Here is a 21,611-nt window from a genome sequence, read left to right as displayed (position 1 = left end):
CATTTGGCATCATCAATAAATTACCTCTTTTCATATAAATTACAGGAAGCTTTGCATACAAATAGTAGAAATAAATAGGGAAATTGAACCACAGAATAAAGATACCCTGTGGCTGATTGCTGGTCCTGAATATTTATCATCAGCTGGAAATCTGGCCTTTCCAAAAATTTGCACACATTAACATTTTAGAAAAGTGATTACCCCAATTATAAGTATTACTATTGATGCTTATCGGTATAGTTGCTTGTTTGGGACTGCTCATTAAAAGGAGATGAATATCAACATTAAGGAACTATTTGGTGCCTTCATCTACATACTCTAATAAGCCCTAGTCTCACAGAAAATTGTTATTGCCCTTCTACAAGGTAATAGAATGTTTGCATAGGCAAACGTAAAGATGTTTGGCGAATCTAATCTCTGTCAAGCTATTTATCAGACTAATAATTAATATCTATATTCATGCTTAAAATTTAAGAGTCATCTTTGTAATGTCTACCTCTAGCTAATATGAATGACTCACTGATCATAGCTACGCACAGAGGACACCACTATTTTGCATCAGTACCGGTAGTTTTAAAAGGTTTGAAAAGGATTTGAGTGCCACTATGTAAATGAGAGTGTGCAAAATGTTCCCCAGTGATCAAATCTCAGTTAACAACTTCCTGGTATCCTAGCAGGAATTCCATGGCTTAATTTCCAAATCCTCATCCAAATGATATAGAACTGGAGGGCTGTGTCTCACACTTTAGTTTTATAAAAAAAATCCTTCAGTAGCACCTTAAAGACCAACTAAGTTTTTATTTTGGTATGAGCTTTCGTGTGCATGCACACTTCTTCAGATACCAGATACTTTAGTTTTATTTAGGCTACAATCCTAATCCAATTTACCTGGAGGTAAAGGTAAAGGGACCTCTGACCGTTAGGTCCAGTCGTGGACAACTCTGGGGTTGCGGCGCTCATCTCGCTTTACTGGCTGAGGGAGCCGGCGTACAGCTTCTGGGTCATGTGGCCAGCATGACAAAGCCGCTTCTGGCGAAACCAGAGCAGCGCACAGAATCACCGTTTACCTTCCCGCCAGAGCGGTACTTTTCTACTTGCACTTTGACGTGCTTTCAAACTGCTAGGTGTGCAGGAGCTGGGACCGAGCAACGGGAGCTCACCCCGTTGTGGGGATTCAAACTGCCGACCTTCTGATCGGCAAGCCCTAGGCTCTGTGGTTTAACCAACAGCGCCACCCGTGTCCTTTTACCTGGAGGTAAGCCCTCCAGTAGGGCTTACCTCTGAGTAGGCATGATTAGGATGGTGCTGTAATTTACTAAGTGAAAACATAGTGATAACCTTTTTGGCATAAAATACAATATATTCCTGATCTAAGCACATGATGCAGCAAAAAACGAAGTCGTTCTCCATGCTTACATGAAGAAAGAGAACCAGCAATAATAATTAGCATCCCAACTGTGCTTTCAAGTCTTTAATGATCCCTGTTAATGTTGTAACAATTATACTTACTTTTTTATTCTTTTAAAATATATTGTAAGCTGTCTTGCACAATATTATGTGCCCTTCTGCTGATGGGGGGGGGGCAGGGACCCTGACTTTAGCAATCTGGCATGGGGGCTAAATGTATACCAGGAAAGCCAAATAAATTTAGGATGCAAGTTATTAAACATACTGCCTGCAAGTTAAAATAAAAATACCAATGATCACACCTTTATTGATAACTTCCCTTGTCTGGTTAAACAAACTTGGCCCTCCAGATGTTTTGGGATTACGATTCCCATCATCCCTGACCACTGGTCCTGTTAGCTAGGGATGATGGGAGTTGTAGTCCCAAAACATCTGGAGGGCCGAGTTTGGGGATGCCTGTTCTATATAAGCCATTGGGGTTAACAATACCCCGCAATGGAAACTACAATGGCATGTGAAGTCTAGCTGACCCTGTTGTTATTGTTCAACATAAAAATCGCTATCAACATGCATAATTGTAAAACAGCAAATCTCAAAGTCTTTGCAACAACTGTACACCCTGCCAGATCAGCCTATGTGCTGCACACAAGATTCCATGACTGAAAGGGTAGGACAGACAAAACCATTACACAAAGCATGCAGTTGCTACGATTCTCTTTCATTAAATCAACTACAGAGATCACACACAAATGTGCATATATTGACAAAGGATAGAATAAAAGCATAAAACAACCTTTTATCCATGCCATAAAACTGGACATTATTAACCAGCGGAAAGACAACACAGTGAAGACAGTTCTGGATTTATGTAGGAAAAAATGTGTGTTAGAGGGTGGGCTCTATGCCTGAGTCCCATTCTAATTCCTAGATCCACACTAGCTTCCTGGTGAGGTAATGGCCCTCCAAGTATGGGCCATGAAGGTAACAAAGGAAGAAGCTCTGTGCCAGACAGCTAATGGATGCCTCCCTTCCCTCAACTGCCTGGCAGTTAAAAAGACAAAGGTCAGAGTTGAGTTGTGTGTGAAGCTAGAAGCAAGGCTGCAGGTTGGGCAGCTGGAAGACAGAGCCATGCCTGATTTCTGCTGCAATCCAAGGCTGTGGCTATGGAAGAAGCAAGACCTTCTGGGGGGTTAATGCTTTGAGCCCCTCCATCAAATATGATTGATTGTGTGTGTGTGTGTGTGTGTGTGTGTGTGTGTGTGTGTGTGTAAATAAACCATATATCATAAAGACGCCATAGTCTCCACTGACCCTCATTCCAAAGGAAGCATAACTCTGGATAAGCACCTGAAACCCCTGGAATTTTGCACCACTTTGGGTGTCATGCAACAATGTGATGATATGAATGATACCTAGCAAACACAAACAAGAGGCACAATGCCAATAAAAATAATAATAAGAACTTACTTTTGTACTCTAGGTGAAAACCAGCAGCTGCCACACTAATATCAGAGTGGAAGTGCAAGTAAAGTTGATTGGAGGTGCTGTTCAACAATGCTGGTACTGTAGTACCTACCAGAAATATGGGACAGGTTATGAATACTTTCATTTATCACAAGATCTATGCAACACGGGAACTTTTAAAGAAGCACAACATATAAAGGAGAATAAAACATATAGGGTGAGGTTCAACGTCACATTATTTTAAATCGGGTCCTCCTCACAGAGGGTATGTGTTGCAGTGAGAACATCAGGACTGACCTCACTGTTGTGTGGGTGGGAGCAATTGGATAGCCACAACAACCCGATTGGTGATCCCTCAGTTGTTGGGCAAATCTGGCCAATGGAAATGTTGTGTATTAACCAAGGGATCTTTATATACCGCTGCATGTTGCGTTGAGCTTCCTCTTTTCGCTTCGTGCACTGGATCACCCGCCCACCCTTCCCAATATTTAGGATCTTGCTCTGACCTTGCTGTGCCATCATGGGTCGTCTGATTTTGGGGCAGGGGCCCGGTAGCAATTTCCCCATTTGGCTGGTGCCACTTGGGTTTTGCCTGCCACGTAGCAAATCGCCACAACTTTGTAAGGTTTGGCGGTTAGGCATTGGTTAAAAGGGTTAGGGTTAGGGTTAGGGATAGGGTTAAAATGGTGGTGTGGAGGGGAGGTCAGAGAACCTGGCCCCTCCAATGCACAACAGGTATTCCGTTAAAGCAATCCAGGGACTCACTATGCTTTTGCCGACCCCTTTCAAGGGGTAAGACCTCGCAAGAGTCCCTGGGAGCATATTGAGATGAGCTTGAGTCACGTGCCCGTACCAATGCTCCCCCATGGTGTTTACCTGCACTGACAATATGGTGGGGTCCAGTTGTCAGTGCTGCGTCCTGCTGAGGTCAGGTGCAGCCTAGTCGAACCAGTGCCTAAACAAACCACTCACTATCTGTAATCAATAAAGTTGTGGCCAAAATTATGCCAATAACCTAAAACTAAATTCTGTGTCATGTGTGTAATTATTTATTCGGGTAGCTCCTGGGGATCTTCACTCCCAAATGTTCCATCTGTGCAAGCAATACAGGTGAAACTCGGAAAATTAGAATATCGTTGAAATGTGATTTATTTCAGTAACACAACTTAAAAGGTGAAACCAATAGATAGATGCATGACATGCAAAGCAAGATATGTCAAGTCTTTATTTGTTGTAACTGTAATTCTTTGTTGCTAAGTCGGTCAATTATAAATGTAATGCAATTAATGAAATGTAGCAGTGATGTTTATTTTCGTATTATTGTAACTATTTGTTTTATTACTGTGGAATTTCCAAAAGAAAGCATTTGTAATAATAATAATAATAATAATAATAATAATAATAATAATAATAAGTTGCATTACTGAAATAAATGCACTTTTCTACGATATTCTAATTTTCCGAGTTTCACCTGTATACGCTTGCAAGATGTAATAATGGCTGGAGAACTGACTCGCAACTTTGAGGCAAGTGTGAACTTTGAAGGAAAACTGTATTTCAGCTGGCATATTGTTTTTAGGAAGAGTGAATTAGGAGTTCCACATAAAAATACGAACCTATCCAAATTTCTTCACCATCCCTATGGTTTGGCCACTATAAGACCACAATGTAGATTTCTACATACCTGAAAAACTCCCAAGCCTTGGTGCTGTCAAGTCACCACCATCATAGATTTCAAGAGAGTCCCAGTTATGCTCAGTGGCAAAGCTTATGACCTGGATCTGTGAAAGAAGCACCACCGGGTGTTCATTAAACAGTATAGTTACAGGTAGGTAGCAGTGTTGGTCTGAGTCGAAACAAAATTGAAAAATTCATTCAGTAGCACCTTAAAGACCAACTAAGTTTTTATTTTGGTATGAGCTTTCGTGTGCATGCACACTTCTTCAGATACCTTCGTACTGAAGGAATTTTTCAATTTTGATTAAACAGTATAGTTACATATCTTTTCAGAAGTTCTGACATCAAAGACCAAAAAAAGCAGCAATGAGATTGACAACAAAATGTAGCATAAGCTAAACACACATTTTGACCTCACAATATTGTGCACATTTGTACAGTAACTGCAAAGTGACATCAAAGAACGGCAACTGATCATGGAATAACAAGGCATTCATTGCTAAAGTGTCACGTTTCCAAAAAAATGACAGACCAATCTTCAGTGGGGCCTAGAAGGAATGGGAGTGGAAAATCTACTGCTGAGACCTAAGTCCTGGTGGCTCATGCTGGCCAGGTCAGTGAATGGTGAAATAGTTCTTTATTGCATTTGCTATGCCAGTTCCAGACAAGCATAACTGAAGTGCCTGCCTGGGGCATCTTCCAGACTTTGGATATGATGTTACCAAAGCTTTCACCTCACTCTCGAAGTGCTCCATTTCAGTGCTTCCTGCCTACTCTAGCCAACAGGGTGCCCTCCTTTCATTGGCAGTGCTCCTCTCTGCTTCCAGAGGCCGGCAGAGAGACACAGAAGTGACATCCAAAGCCCCCAGCCATCAACGTGGAAGGGTTAGGATAGTGCTCTCTATCATAGCAGAGCTGCACTGCAGCAGATGCACAGGAATCAGTGTACCAGACTTCAGATGGTGGATAAAATATATGGATGTTACCCAATTTAAACACCCTGCACCTATAAATCTAGATGTTAAAATATGAGCTAGTCTAGAAGCCTCCTCCCTTTTCTGCTACTTTTGTAAGCATGGGGATATTTTCAATGTGAAGGAATCTTGAAACATAGAACCTTCCACAGTGCAGAAAAAGGCACATTACAAAACTGAATAGCTTGGATTCAAGTGAGCGGCAGATGACAGATGATTACCAAGGAAGAAAGGCATTTAAAGATAGAAAATGAGGAAGACTAAAAAAAAAAAAAAGGCAAGATATATGGAAGCAGCAGTACAGGTAGGTATTTTCAATATCCCAAGAAAGTCATGTTTGCAAGGCAGAATTATACACAATCACTCCACTCCAGACCCCTGCCTGTGCAGAGTTATTATGAGGGGTAGTTCATTCCTTGCAATGGAAGTGAAAAGGCTACATGCACAAAGGAATGTACTAATAGATGTGGAGTTTTTTCCGATCGATCAGGGCTGCCTGTGTGGGCAGCGAAATTTGTATTTAGAAAAGGGTTATTTTGGTTAAAAGGGGAAACCTAATGAAAATAAAGACTGTGATTTTGATGTCTTTTTAATTCAATTCTCTTTCTTTCTTTCTTTCTTGTTGTTGAAGTGTATGCCCCTCTTAAATAATAATAAAAAAAAAACAGAACAAGACAAGACTTTTGGGGGGCCCTGATCTGACTTGAGGTTGAGGGGATATTGGCACTTCCATCTGCCTCTTTTTTTTTTTTGCCTCCACAGATAGCTGATATGCACCTTTAATCAGTACCCCACAGCTGGATTCCATTTCTATCATAATTAGTTAAAGACCTTTGGTGTTAAATTAACTGAATGAACTTGGATGCCCTCGTTAGTTGTTTCTCTAGCTGTCAGCAGATGGTGATATTCCTTTATTTAACTATGTATGAATGAATGATTTGATAAAAGGAACAAAGAATCATAGAATCACAAAACTGTAAAGTTGGAAGGGACCCCGAGCCCAATGCCCTGCAACATCAATCCTGATTCTGCAACTAGTTCTTTTAAGCATAATAAGTGGGGTCGAGAGGAGTGATTTTAGCTTTGTTGCGCCATGTGGGGTGAAATGAGAGGGGGTGTTACTTGATCAGGCCAGACTTACCATTAGACAAAGTGAAAAAGATGCTGTACTCAGGCAGTGGGTGCTGACGTGAGGCAGCAGTGGCATTCCTCTTTCCTACCTATTCCCTTCTACTTATTCCCTTCTACTAGAGATCAGAGACTTGCATGCTACACAGCCTATCATGCACTCTTTGAAGCAGCCAGCCATTCCCAGGCACAGCGGAGGGTGTTATTCCATTGCCAGTGCCGAAGGAAGATTCCAGTCAGCCTCTGCTCATGGAATTAACGGGTGGCATCTTGCCCTTTGCCATGGGCAGCAAGATTTCTTGGGCCGGTCCTGAGCCTAAGCTGTACTGAAACTCTGCCAACTCTGGAAACATGGAGATCTATATACTTGCCCAAACTTAAGAGATCTACACCATTGGCAAATTGGTTCTATGTTGCCTCGTGATGCTGTTTGTGCATTTGTGATTTGTTTTCCTTTATATTTTTTGTATTGATTGTTTTTAACTGTATTTTACTGTTTTACACCACCCTGGGAAAATAGTTGATTGGATGGCATATACATGCCATAAACAAACAAACAAACAAACAAACAAACAAACAAATACATGTAAGCAAGCTGATTATTATTACCGGTATTATTATTATTATTATTATTATTATTATTATTATTATTATTATTTAGATTTGGCTAGGGTTTGAGAAGAGGAGTGATCAATCAACAATCAATTCATTTCTACTATTATGAAGTAGTTCATATTCCACTGTGGGCAAAATATGGACTTGCCTGAATACCTGATCCCTCAGTCACTATGATTTTCCACACACAGTTCAAGCTGTTACCATAAGGTTCGGGATAGCCTGGAGACAATATAGTACCCCTCCGTTCAGTGAAATTTCGACTGCACGGCACTGAAAATAGAATTAGAGATAACGACAAAGGTAAAGTCATGCTCAGGGAACAGCAAAGTAACACTAACAATAGAAACAAGACCTCGTTTCAACCAAAGCAAGACACACTTTCACATTCAAAGGAAGTATCTCTAAATATATGAATGCACAGAAATATGCACATTCAATAAAAAAAATTCTCTAATAGTGACCATGGCTGCCAAACCATGGAAATGATATTTTAAATCCAGGTGACTTTACTCCAGAATTTCTTCCTTTTTCTTATTCCAGTCCAATTTCCCCACAAAACAAGCAATGCATTATGAGACCGGAGTAGGAAAAAGCACCACAGAGGAATGGGAAGGGTGTAGAGAATGGGGCAGGAAAACAGCCACAGAGTCTTCAGAGTAAGAGAGGTAGCCAGACAAAAAGAGAGAGAAACAAAACAAAACCCTTCTTTGAAACTGGCAGAGAAATAGGGTCTGTGCCACAGAAGAGAGGTAGGTTTGAATCTACGCTGCAGGACGGACTATGGTTGCTTGCCGGGTCTGCCCATGCAACATTGATATATTAATTTTAATTATACTTATATTGGATATGAAGCAGAGAGAGGATGAATGCTTCTTAACATCCAGATTAAAGAGAATTTCAATAAAAATAAAGATGAAACTCCATGGTGTTGGAATTAGTTATGTCCAAGGTGGAAACCAGAACTTTCTTCTGCCCCGTGACAATATACTAGGAGCTGAATGTACTCAAGTAAAATTATATTAGGCATTATGATTCAAATCACTATGATCTTATTTTATTCTCTCGAAAGTCACACTGTCCCTGTCAGAATTATTAATAATTGCAACGCACAAGTCTTGAGAGAGAGAAAAAAACGGGAAAAAATATGCTTAATACATGCAAAAGAATCCAAAACAGTAAACACAATTCCATTAGCGAGTTTCACTGACAAAACACAGTGTTAAGTGCATTGTTTGGATGAATTTTTTTTGGATCTTGTTACTAAAATATGACATTGTAACAACAGACTTCTAATTGTGTCAGTTATAAATCTGCTATAAAGGATGTTTCATTGGGGGGGGGATCAATTAATTAACAAAAGGGTGATTTCTAGACACTGACATTATGCTCCATATTATACTTATGATTTTAGAAGGCAGTCACACTGATAATAAATATTCAGCAAAACATGCGTCAACCTTGTTAATCTAATAGGTTATTATGTGAAACACTATACTGCCTACCAACCAGCTGGTACTCAATTACTTTTGAAATGACAAATTGCTCTTTTAAATTGGACACGACCAGTATTAATCAATGGAGAGAGAATTTAAGTGTTAAATACTACTTGATGAAACAAGTAAGTGTTCTTGAATTCTGATTTAGAAACGGACGACCTAAATATAATAATGCCTTACCCACACAGCTTGGCACTGTGTCGTTCCACTGAGCTAAAGCATTGGGCACAGACTGGCAGCGGATGGCTTTGGAGCCTTGCAGAAGATAGCCGGGACTACATTCAAAGCGAACCACGGAACCGGCTGAGAATTCAGAGCCAATCCTCCTACCGTATCTTGGCTCTGGCACGGAGCTGCATTGTGTATCACTGGTTCTTGGAACAGCTGCATGGACAGGAAGAAAGTAGTCTGAGAAACATCACCTAGAAACTACAGATAGTTTAGTTTGCATTAACAGAGGCTTCCTTAAAGAAACCGAAATATGATTTGTTGGCTAAAAGCATCATTATACCGATCAGGTTGAATTCCTTGAGTCACTTGTTCCACAACAGTCACACCAAAATTCAGCCAAGCCACTCTTTAATTTTGACACCTAACCTTTAAATAGATGAGTACGACAGACCAAGTCCACAAGAAACACACCTTTTGGGTGGAATGTAGTGTGACTGATTTGATTCAGACTGCTTTGGAGAAGAAATATTCTTTATTTCAGCTAAAAGAAGCTGGCAGAAAAATAAACTGCTGGATAAACAAACAGGTATTGAACTTCAGCTTTTGTATGGCTGCATTCTGTGTAGAACACCATTTGCTGCTAAGTGCTAAGTATGGGTTTTTGGACTCCACACACTTCACAACTGGGCTCAAACTACACGATTGCAATAATGCCATGCTTATGCTTCCACCACAGGCCCTGGCAATATGGTTGACCTTTAATGCCTAGAGTGGCTACATCCCAGCTCCTCACTATTTGGTAGCAAAATATAATATACAGAATAATAGGCCTTCTCCCATTCAGTTGCTTTTTAGCAGTAGAAGCCCTGTAGAAGTCCCACACAAGTCCAAACTGGATGTGTTGATGTGCAGCGTAAATTAATAATGCAGAGTCTTCTTCAGTAAAAGCATAAAAGCTTTACTGAGTTAAAATAAACTTGTTTGCAAATAACAGCATAATGAACAGAAGATTAAATTAGCTTCAGAGCATACACAGAGTTTCCATTGAGCACAGCATTCAAAGAGCACAGGCTCCACCTCACACAGACACACTGCAGGTACTGAGTCACAGACACAGAGTGAGACACTGAGTCTGCCTGCAAGCAGATACAATACTTATGCAGAGAATGAGTCATCCTCAAGATAAGTCACAGTGACTCAGCATGCTAAATAATTCTGCAGCTTTTCAGCATTTCACAACATTTCTAGACTCCTTTACTGCTTCTGCTCTCAAATACCTTTGTCACATGACATGTATCCCTTATTTTTCTTAATATCTGTCTATCAACATAGCAAATGGATGATACTAAAGCTCATCCTCTTAGTCAAGTGTTGCCTATGCCCATTACTGCACAGGATAACAGGTGGAATACCTAGGAAGTACTAGCAATGCCACAAAGCTCCAATCCTTATGTTTCCATGTATATTTTGAAGAAGAAGCAATGATTATCAAACTGCTTCTTAAAGAAGCACTGTAAAACATATGACCCTCCAAATGCTGTTAGATTTCAAATCCCATGAACCCTATCCATCATAACCAATGATGAGAAATGTAGTCCAGCAAATACAGATTTGCCCGATTTAAACGGGGAACCCATTTGAAACAGACTATTGAGACACCTACAAAACTTCTTTGAATGATGACGAATACATTTTTAAAAATACAAATACAATGGTACCTCGGTTTACAACCACAATTTGTTCCGAAAGTCTTGTTCATAAACTGAAGCATACTTAAACTGAAGCAAACTTTCCCATTGAAAGCAATGGAAAGTGGATTAATCCATTCCAGAAGATGGAAAACACCCCCTAAAGCAGCAATTTAACACGCTTTTTACTGTCTACCAAGACCGTTGATACATAAAATGAAGGCAATAATCAATGTACTGTACTATAAAATATTTAAGACAGTATTGTAGATGAAAAAAAATACTGTAACATTTATTTTCCTTACCTAATTTGGGGGCTGGGCTCGGGACACAGCCACGGAAGCACTCCGATGCCTTTGCAGAGGCCCAGAGCGCCTTTCGGGAAGCCCGGAGAAACTTCGACTGCGGGACGCCGCATCGCAGAAAAGCAAACTGCGCGAAGAGAAAGGAGCCTTTCCCCGACGCAAGTGCCCTGCGCTGTGGCCGCGTCTCATTCAAGGCGGCTGAGAACAGTGCGGGAAACCCAGGGGGTGGTGGGGTCCCTTCGGAAGCTCTTACCTTGCATGTAGAAAAGGGCTCCCAGCAGCAGCAGCAGCAGCAGCCCCTGCATGACACAGCCTCTCCCCTGCTTGGTGAGCGGCGAGAAGTTGAGTTCTCCTGAGTCGTTTCGCTGCACGGTGGTGACGTTCGCTGCTCTCCGTCCCTCTCTATCTCTGCGGTGCCGGCCAGGCGACCTTCCTCCTCCTCAGAGCGGCCGCCGCCGCCACCAGGCACCACGACTGGCCGGGTGGCTCGCGGTGCGTCGGGCTCTGGTTGGAGCGGCGGCGGCTGCTTCTCTTGACCCCGCACTGACATCTCCCTCCACCCCGCAGGAGCGTGACAGTGAAGGCCCAGCCTCACGGAGGGGTTGTGAGACTGGGCCTTTGCCGTCGCACTCCTGCGGGGTGGAGAGAGATGTCGGTGCAGGGTCGAGAGAAGCAGCAGCAACGACGAATGCCCAGCCTCGCTTCTCTCGTCCCCTCCGCTGTGTCATGCAGGGGCTGCGGGAGCTGCAGCAGGGGTCTCCACCATGAAGCGGCTCGGGGGCGTCCGCCCGCCTCCTCTTCCGCAGTTGCTGTTGCTGCCGCTGCTGGGAGCCCTTTTGCCGCTGCTGCTGGGAGGTAAGAGCTTCCGAAGGGAACCCCCCCCACCCCGGGTTTCCTGCGCTGTTCTCTGCTGCCTTGAAGAGACGTGGCTGCAGCGCAGGGCACTTGCGTCGGGAAAAGGCTCCTTTCTATGCGGTGTCCCGCAGCCGAAGTTGCTCCAGGCTACCCGAAAGCGCTCCGGGCCTCTGCAAAGGCATCAGGTGTTCGTGAACCGAGGTTCCACTGTACTAATACAAAACAGTTTTCATTGCTTTATTGCTTGTTGTTTGCTGCCCTGGGCTCCTTTGGGGGGAAGGGCAGAATATAAATTTAATAAATACAGTGGTACCTTGGTTTGCAAGCACTTTGGATTAAAACCATTTTGGATTACAACCACGTCAAACCCAGAAGTGTGTGTCCCTTTTTTTGGATTACAACCCATTTTTTTTGGAGGCCCCATTGGTGAAAGCGCGCCTTGGGTTACAACCTGTTTTGGTTTACAACCGGACCTCCGGAACAGATTATGGTTGTAAACCAAGGCACTATACAACAAATGAACAAACAAACAAACTGCATTTGTGCAAAGGCCCTGAAATGGTGGGATGTGAGTTCCTTCTCACTAGAGTAAACCATATAGGCTTTGCAAGGGCTAATGTCTTGGGCTAGCACTGGATGTTTCAGAGAGCTATAGGAAATAAGCCAGCATGGCATAATTATGGAAATGAGAGCAAATGGCTCCCTTTAAAACCCAATTGTACTGAAAAATGTGAGGCTAGTTAACATTATAAAATGTCAACACAGTTTTTTGAGGAATTTTTTTGTAGAGGTTCCGCTCATTCATGTAACAGCTAATCATCCTGCTTTTTGTGAAGTATGAAATGTAAAGAAATGTGAGTCATCACAAAAAGGAAGGCAGATTATTGGAGACAAAAAGAAATCTGTTGAGAAAATGGCATTAATTTTTTTTGGCGGGGGGAGCCCTATTATACCAAAGCTTGAAATCTAATATTTCACTAGCTGTGATCAGAATATACAATGAGGCTAGCTATGGGCGTCCTCTCCCTCCTAATCCTCAGTCTAATTCTAAACCATAATGTTGACAAGTTAGTCTTCTTAGATGGTATCAGAGAGAAATTGCATTTTCTGTAGTAATTATTATTCATCCTTTAGTGCTATGAAACAAAATAGAAATCAGCCTAGTGGAAAAGCAAACGCGTAATAGGGTCAATCTGGAATACTGGGTGATAAATAAAATGATTGACTTTGCAGGCCAGATTAGAGTGTTCATTCAGGAATGGGGATGCTGCTCTCAGAGGTATCTTAACATTAGCAGGCAGGCAGTCCTGGGAAATCTGTTCCTATATTTCACAAGAAGATTGAAAATCCCCAAATATGTGGTAGCATATTTACTAAATCTAATTAAATGCCACAAGCCACATGGCCCTGGCTAAAGCTTTAGCAGCTAGGGATCCTAATGCATTCATCTTCCAAAAATGGAAACTTGACTAGCTGCAAGGTTCTCCAGAGATAAATAAAGCAGGCTTACTTACTTGATTCGTTCCAAGATGCTGAGAATAGCATTTCTTATTCTCAAATGCCACTAGACAGAGTAATCCTATATCCTAATGCCAGTGATGAATAAACATAAACACCCCTCCCTCCCTCCCCAAACTAGCAAACAATACCCTATATGTGCCTAATCTAATCTCTGAACACAATCATGATGACAAATAACACACCCTGTGAATTAAAGGAAAATAGCTAAGATTGCAAAACATGGCATGAATCAATTAGAAAAGCACTTAAAAACATGCTGCATTTCCCATGACTATTTCACACACACACACACACACACACACACACACACACACACACACGGTGGTACTGAGACCATACATATGTCATGACCCCATGTGGAGGTGGTGTAGAGGAGGTGATCAGATGCTGAGGAGGAATGGAAAGAATTCAGAGACCTGTAGCTTGAGAACCCAGAAGAGGGGTCCAGAGCAAGATGGGGAAAATGAAATGAAGACCCCCAAGTAGTGACTGATGCTGGGAAGGGGTACAGATGGCCTGGAGGATGGATATATGGATCCTGGGGAGGGGTGAAGCAGGTTGTCAAAAGAATGCCCTGTCCCTACAACACTGGACAAGCATAACCTCCTGCTTCCAGAGCCTGCTCCTGCCAGTGAGGAGCCTTCCCTTCTGGAGGGTAAGTGATGCTGAGACAACCCTGACTGCATCTCCACGGACACATAGACACCAGCACAGACAAACCTCCAAGAGCCAGCCCACTTGATGGAATCCACCTTTGCTTGCCTAGTCTCAGGCAAGCTATTGCCACACCAACAACTGTAGCCACCCTGCTCTTCTAAAGAAGGTGTGGGTGTTACTTGTTTGATTGGTCTTAGCCATGCATTCTGCCTCCTATGTAACCTGTATTTACCTTGTGTACCCATCGGATTTAAGCATGAAAGTCTTGGGCAGCACTGGAGCTGGGAGTTTGAGTTCTTCCTCTGGCAGTGAGGGCCAAGGCAATGAAGTCCACAAAATACAAGAAGGTTAAAAAAGAAAAAGAAAGACCAATACCTTGATAGACAAAATGGAAGCCCCTGGCAGATGCTCCACTCTTGGCACTAAACCTCAAGAGAATCTGATTGGATGTGGCTAAGGGCAAAGTCTCTCCTGCAAGTTAAAATGAACAGAGATAAATCATGAACAAAATAACTAGAGACAGAAGCCTATGTTCTATACCACGGGTGTCAAACACAAGGCCCGGGGGCCTAATCCGGCCCGCCAGACCTCGTCATGTGGCCCGCGTAGCCGCCGCCAACAATAGCCACTGACAGTAGTTCTGGAGCCTGTGATTGGCCGAGGGTCAAAACCGGGGGCGGGGCTGCAGGCGGAGGCCGGGGCGCTGGAGCCGCGCTGACGGCCTTGGCCAGGGAATTTCAATTTCGAATGAGGCTGAGGGAGGCGGTGGCACAGCAGCCAGACGGAGAAGTGAGATGCAGGAGGAGGAGGAGGAGGAAGCCCGCCGAGGAGGTAGGAAAGCCCTACAGGCGCCGCCGGCAAAGTTGGTGCTGGGACGGAGCAGCGCTGGATTTTTTATTTGACGGGCTTTGCTGTTGTCTCCGAGAGCGAGTGAGGCGGCACTGGGGAGCCGCCGCCCGCCGCTTCCCTTTCTCTCCTCGGCTGCATCCGGGAGGTGGGCGCGCGAGCGGGCAAAAGGGACGCGGAGTGAGCCTGAGGGGGAAGTAGGTGAAGCGCAACAGTCGCTCTCTTGATGGAGCCGGGTTTCTCTTCCCTCTTCCCCCGTTTTCTCCTCATAGACACTCGGGAGGGTGCCTGGCTTTTGCTCTGCCCCCCACCCCCGAGCCGCCCTTTGGCTTCTCAGTTCCGGCGGAGCTGCTCCCCGGGGGGCAGCCGGGAGGGAGGCGACGGCGACGGCACGGGTTCCTGCTCTTCCCGTTCTGCCGCCGCCTCCTCTCAGCCCCTCGTGATGTAGGGCTCCAGATGGAGTCGCCTCGCGGTTTGAGTAGGTGGGAGGGGAATTTTTTTTGGGGGGGGGAGGTTTTCAAGCCTCCTCTGCCTGCAGTCCCGGTAGGGAGAGGCGGCGGCGAAGACGACAACAGCGCGGGTGGGGGGGAAGAGCAGCTCTGATGCGAAGATGCACATCCACTGGGGCTGCCGCCGCCTTCCTCCTCGGGAAATCCGCTGCCCTCCCTCAGCGCGAGGGGAAGGGACTCTGGCGCTGAGGAGGGAGGATGCAAAAGCAAAGCAGGGAGTTGGCGCTGCACCGCATGTTCCTGCCCCTCTCCAAAGCATGGGGCGGGTTGCAGCGTAGTGGGGTTTGGGTGTGCGCAGGGCGGGAGAGGGAAGCCCTCTTTCCATCTGCAGGTTTTTTATCCCAGCAGTGGCTTTCTCCTTCCTGCCGAAGGTTTAGTTGAGCCCCCCCCCCCTGGAAGCCGTCGATCCCCACCTTTTGTTCAAATTTCCCTCGTTTACATCCCCTCCCACATGCGCGCCACGACGCAGGAATGTGATCCGCGTGGGGGCGGGAATGAGCTTACATTATTACAAAAAACAGTAATAATTGAATGCAATGACAATAATTTATGATAATAAAGAGTGGACACATAGTCCTACAGACACAACCGGCCCTTTGAGGGTGACCAAACTGCTGATGCGGCCCCCAATGAATTTGAGTTTGATACCCCTGTTCTATACACATAAACATGAAACATTTACATTTGAGATGGGTTGTTTTTATGTGCTATTTTATTGGTAGACGTAATACAAAAAACAACTCACTTTTGCTGAAACTAAGTACCGCTTTTCATAAATAAACTACAGAATGTTCAAAAACACTTTTTTTTAATTACATTTTTTAACAGCTTGGAGAAAACATCCACCTGCTTATTTGCAGTGCTTCCTTCTTACTTACAATGACTTACCTTGGGCTTAGCCCTGAGTTTTGCAACAAAATGTTGGCGATGTGGAAAGTTCATTTTCACTGTTCCAGTTAGTTGCATATGCCAGCGTTTCTCAACCGCTGTTCCGCGGCACACTAGTGTGCCGCGAGACGCTGGCTGGTGTGCCGTGACGTGCGACGACGAGAAGGGTGATTTGCATTGTCACGTGCCTGGCGGCCGCCAATGAACAACACTGACCCGCCGGAAAGCAATATTTCTCCTCCTCTTTCCCAAAGCTCAGTGCAAACGAGCCTGGCGGCCGCCAATACACAGCACTGACCTGACGGAAAGCAATATTTGGCAAGTGTTTCTTACAGTCATAATTATAATATAGGGCGGCACAGAGTTAAATTTTTTAACTTTTTTAATGGTGGTGTGCCTCGTGATTTTTTTCACGGAACAAGTGTGCCGTGGCCCCAAAAAGGTTGAGAAGCACTGGCATATGCCTTCCTCCTCAATATTCCACTCTCTCTCCTGCTTAGATTTCTGTCCCCCTCCCACTGCCTCCAACAGTCAGGAAGCATTCCATACCCATTTAGTATACTTAGGAAAGGTTGTTATCCCCCTAAATATGTTTTATACTGGAAAACCTTGAGGTTCCTCCATGCCTGTTCATATATCTCTCATATGTGAATGTTTCTGTTCTTGGAACGTAAGTTCTGGCATTCACCTCTGAACTTCAGAAAAAGAGAGAATGATTACGCACATCTATTTTTTTTTTTTTAAGTAGCTACCTACTGGATTCCTGATTAAGTGGAATGAGATATGTAACTAATGCAAGAAGCTTTGTCCTCACTCCGAACTTATTTTATTTGCTCTGATTACATCATAGTTAAATTCAATCTATATGGTTATCAGGTCACCAACTTCGCAGTATAATGTCACACTGATCTACTAAAGAAAAATAATAACTAGAGACAGGAACGGCAGCAATGTCTAGGGGAAACAATGACTCTAAAGACAAATGAAAAATGGGAATATTTTCACAAAGTGTTTCTTAGGAAATATATTTTTACCTGAGTGAGATCCAGAAAGTGAACTCAGAAGTCTAGCCTGTGGATATTCTCCATCAAATAATTCTACTACATCGTTTAGAGCTGTTTGGAAATAGGCAAATTGTCCAAACACAACTGGAGAAAAATATAATAAATTAAGTGCATATTAAATGTAAAACATTACAAATTAGCTTAAGTTTCTTGAGTTCTTTGGGGATAAAAGGAAGATTGTTTGCTGTGCTCCATCTATGCAACTTGTTGTTTGTACATTATTGATTCTCATTGTGAGTACCAATAATTCCACAATCTTCCATGCACTGACATTTGGAAAGTATTGTTAGTGAGGCAATATTCTAAAAATCTTTTGGTGCACAGAAGTATCCTGACATAGTGATTACATTGTGGAAAACCTGGCTGTTGGGATAATGGAAATCTCCATATAACTAGAATAAGATCTATGAATATGAAAATATAAATGCAAAGAAGTTACATTTTCTGTTGTATCCACTTATTCAGTTGGAAGCCAGCAGAATAATTCTGGGAAGGTACTAAAAGCGTTGCAGGAATTTGCCTGAAGACCAGCTCTGGTATCGCACTTGCCTGCACTGTGCCTGGAGTTGTGGTTTGACTTTAATTTGAAAGAAAGGGAGAGGTGGCAGAGAGATACATTTTAATATGCCCAAGGCTCTTGCTGGGGAGAGGTAATGACATGGAGTATATGTAAAAGAGTATCCCAAGGCAAGGGTCAGACCTTCATTCCAGCCAGTGGATCCAAGCATAGAAGGTCTCTGCAGATTTGATTACTGCAATGACAACGCTTCTCCTGTCGGAAAAAATACATGTCTGGGGAGTATAGCATAGGCATTGCTGCCTTCTAGGCAACAAGACTGAATGCCTGGGTTGTAATTTCTGGGAAAGGCAAGTTGCCATTCAAGATTTTCACCATCTCTGAATGAGGGGGCAGGGGGGGGGAGTGTAGCTGGTATGTCAAATGTATTACTTTCCTTCTGTTCACAGTCGTTGCACACCTATAGGAATGTTTCCAAAATCAATTACACCTGGAATCTGGGCAGTGAAGCCAATCTGGCACTCCTGTGCTATATTTGCACCACACCACCTCCCCACTTTCTCTTATTGGTAAACAGCCATGATTTGCCAGTAAGGTACCATCCCAGAACAGCCCATGCTTGGTCTGTTCCTTGCATACTCCAAACTGAGTTGGTTCAAAGAGGGCAGATTATGCATGCCTGGGATTCACACCAGAACCTTGAGAGAACAGAATGGATCCCTTTTGTTCTCCCAACAAAACAATGTAGAGAGGAATAGCCTGCTTCCGCTCATTACTATACGCCAAGCAGATGCAAAAGACCCACATGCCCAAAGACTGGTGTTTATGTAGTCTTTATGATAGTACACTTATGTTAATCAAAAGACCAAGTAGCCTTCATGTGCACCCAACAGCAAAAGCCAAAGGCAAAATTGAACTTGTTCTACCCTGTGTCATGGTTTTTCTTTGCTATAAATTAGGTTTCAAAATACAGTGGTACCTCAGAAGCTGAACGGAATCCATTCCAGAAGTCTGTTCGACTTCCAAAACTTTCGGAAACCAAGGTACGGCTTCCGATTGGCTGCAGAAAGCTGCAGAAGCCCCATCGGACGTTCAGGTTCCAAAGAACGTTCCCCAACAGGAACACAACAGGGAGACAAAACATTCGAATCACAAAGGCGTTTGGGATCCAAGGTACAACTGTATTGGCACTGCCTTTTCTATTACTATAAAGGTTCATACTGTTTCATTGTAACATAATGGTAAAAATATTCATTTCCTTTTAGAAATAATAAATACTAAATCTTCATTTAGTAGAAATATTACTTCTAATGGTTATCTCCTTATTAACTATTAAAATATTAGGTTTCTCAGCAAATTTACTGAGATTTTAAACTATTGTGGATGGGGAAATGTCAGAGAATTCAGCAGCAGCACTATGACACAAAGAAATTACATGTCTATTTGACCACAAGGTGAGTGGGGGAAAGCACTTTGTAACTCATACTTTAATGTCATAAATATGTCTCCTGTATAAAACTCAAATAGGCTTTTATTGTAATTGCCATCTCAGGACCCTAATAATTCTGAATGCTCAGTGATTTCTTATTTTAATGCTCCAATGCTCCAGTCTTTTATCCATCTCTCGTTTGTAACCTCTATAGCAGGCAGGAAAGGAAAACACAGTAACAAAGTGTAGTGTTATCTGTTGGGAACTTTACTATAATGTTGTAGATATATTATCTCATACTTTATTCCTGGTCTAAAGTCACCAAAAATCCACCCTCAGTCAAAGAGTAATGCAATGCTTCCCATTATGCACAGTGGAGTTAGCTGAATAAGACAATGAATCACTGAAATGTGTTATCTGATCAAATTTAATTAATTCCCTCATTGACAAAACTGAATTTACCTACTGTGAAATTGTATCTCCTCAGTATCAAGGGAAAAGAGAATTCCGTTTTGGTTTTGGTTTTTTACATTGCAACGAAATTGATTACTTCTTTTTGTTAGTTTGGCCACCCACCCCCCACCCCCCCCAGAACATATCTATAAAGGAGGGATTTTATTTATGTCAAGCACATACACACACACATCAGTTAAAATAAACATTTCTCATGGATATAGAACTTATAGGAACAATTTATTAGCCCAATTCAGTGGTGTCAAGCACAAATGAGTTGGAGGGCAAATTCCCACCCAAGTGTAGACATCTGAGGCAAAGCCAATAATTTTCCACTGAAAAATGTTAGTTCTACTTGAACTCAACACCAAACCATCAATTCCACCATAAATTGGGGAAGCTGAAATACAGTTCTTATGGCTGTGGCAATATGTCTATCCTTAAGCATTTGTAGCTTGAACACAACAGCAAAGAGTGAATTAGTGGCTCTCTAGCACAGAAAATGGAACGTGTATGAAGAATAGTAGGTTAGCTGTGAGTCACACTGGAACACTCTAAAGTGACCTGATGAGGCCCACAAATCTTATGTTTGACACCACATGACACAGAGGTCAAACTAGCTGAGACTAAAAAAAGTCTGCCTAGATTAAGGGCCCATCCAAACTTCTGTTTGACCCTTGATTTCAAGTGATTTCAAGTGATGGGTCTGAGCGGGGGGGAGGGGTTGGGGGGGAGGTGCTCTGCTGCTTTCCCTTTGAAAACCCATTGTTTACTACTGGTTTGGGGAAAAACATTGGTCTGCTGAAAACCTGGCTTCTTTATTTTATTTTTAACAGTATTTACTGTTTTGGTGTTTGCCACCCTGGGCTTCTTTGGGAAGAAGGATCATTTAGAAATTTAACAAATAACAACAACAGTAGCAGCAGCAGCAGCAAGAAGAAGAAAAAGATTTTTAAAAATCCAATTAACTAAAGTATCCTTTCATTCTATAGCATGCTATGTTTAGTGGACAGTTTATTTTAGAAATACTGTAGATCCCATCCACCCCAATCTGGGCCAAATGTATGTCATAGGTTTCTACGGTGTTTCCACAAGTTGTGGTCCCAGTCACAACACCAAGACTACTCCGGGTGCCGTGTCTATAGCAAGTGTGCGCTGGATAAAGTCAATCGGACAACCATCTGGGATAAAATTGGCCACAGTTTTATTGATTCCAGACGTAGGTGGATTTCGGCTCAGACATTGGGTGCATATCTGCCTCAGCCTCCTGCTGGAGGGCTGAGATATTTCAGGGTCGTGCCAGGGATTATGACCTCTACAAGACGCCCATCTAGTGTGAAGGCCACCCTCTATGGCCCATATGCCCCACCCTTGGCTTCTTGACAGAGACTTCCAACGAGACCATTTTAACGTGGCATGCTGAATATGCTGCAGACCATGCAGAGGGGGGCTGGTGTAGTTGGCTTATATTGTCATTGGCAAACCGGAGTGGGAACTTCTGACTCACAGTCCACCAGTGAGGCTTTGGCAGGCAATCCTGCCCTACAATGCAGCCAGCCGGGGGTGGATGCTGACATACAGCTGACTTGCACAATCTGGCTGCCTGGGGATGGTGCAGGACCACGAGGGGCCACTACTGCCACCCACCCAGAATGGGGGAAATCAGCCATTATACAGACATCACCTCTTATTTGTATTTCATTTTGTGTGTGTTAATTTTTTTTGGGGGGGGGGAGTACATGGATCAGGGTCCAAAAGCAATTCTTGGCATTCAAAGAGCTTGGGTACACCCAGCGCAATTTTTTTGACTTTTTTTGATTTCAGTCGTAGACAAGTCCTCCCCAAATCCCATATCGAAAATGCATCCAGGTTACTAGATGGTGGTAGTGGAAAACTGTTTGAATGAAAGGAGACAATACTCCCTTTGGCAGGTAGAACTGGAGA

General features: G+C 43.2%; 1 protein-coding gene across 1 annotated transcript in view; it reads right to left on the bottom strand.

The window, feature by feature from the left end:
- CSMD1 (CUB and Sushi multiple domains 1) overlaps positions 1 to 21,611 on the bottom strand; it is a 946,508-nt gene that overhangs the window by 132,272 nt on the left and 792,625 nt on the right. The window contains exons 32-37 of the mRNA XM_035109950.3: positions 17,239 to 17,352; positions 14,337 to 14,432; positions 8,945 to 9,148; positions 7,414 to 7,538; positions 4,556 to 4,652; positions 2,875 to 2,979 (exon numbers count right to left, since the gene is read on the bottom strand). Of these exons, the coding sequence (XP_034965841.3) occupies positions 2,875 to 2,979; positions 4,556 to 4,652; positions 7,414 to 7,538; positions 8,945 to 9,148; positions 14,337 to 14,432; positions 17,239 to 17,352 (741 nt within the window). The remainder of the gene's footprint in view (positions 1 to 2,874; positions 2,980 to 4,555; positions 4,653 to 7,413; positions 7,539 to 8,944; positions 9,149 to 14,336; positions 14,433 to 17,238; positions 17,353 to 21,611) is intronic.

Source organism: Zootoca vivipara, chromosome 3 (genome assembly GCF_965207765.1).
Source record: "Zootoca vivipara chromosome 3, rZooViv2.hap1.1, whole genome shotgun sequence".
NCBI lineage: Eukaryota > Metazoa > Chordata > Lepidosauria > Squamata > Lacertidae > Zootoca > Zootoca vivipara.
The sequence above is the reverse complement of the archived record's forward strand: the minus strand, read 5'-3'. Positions and strand labels throughout refer to the sequence as shown.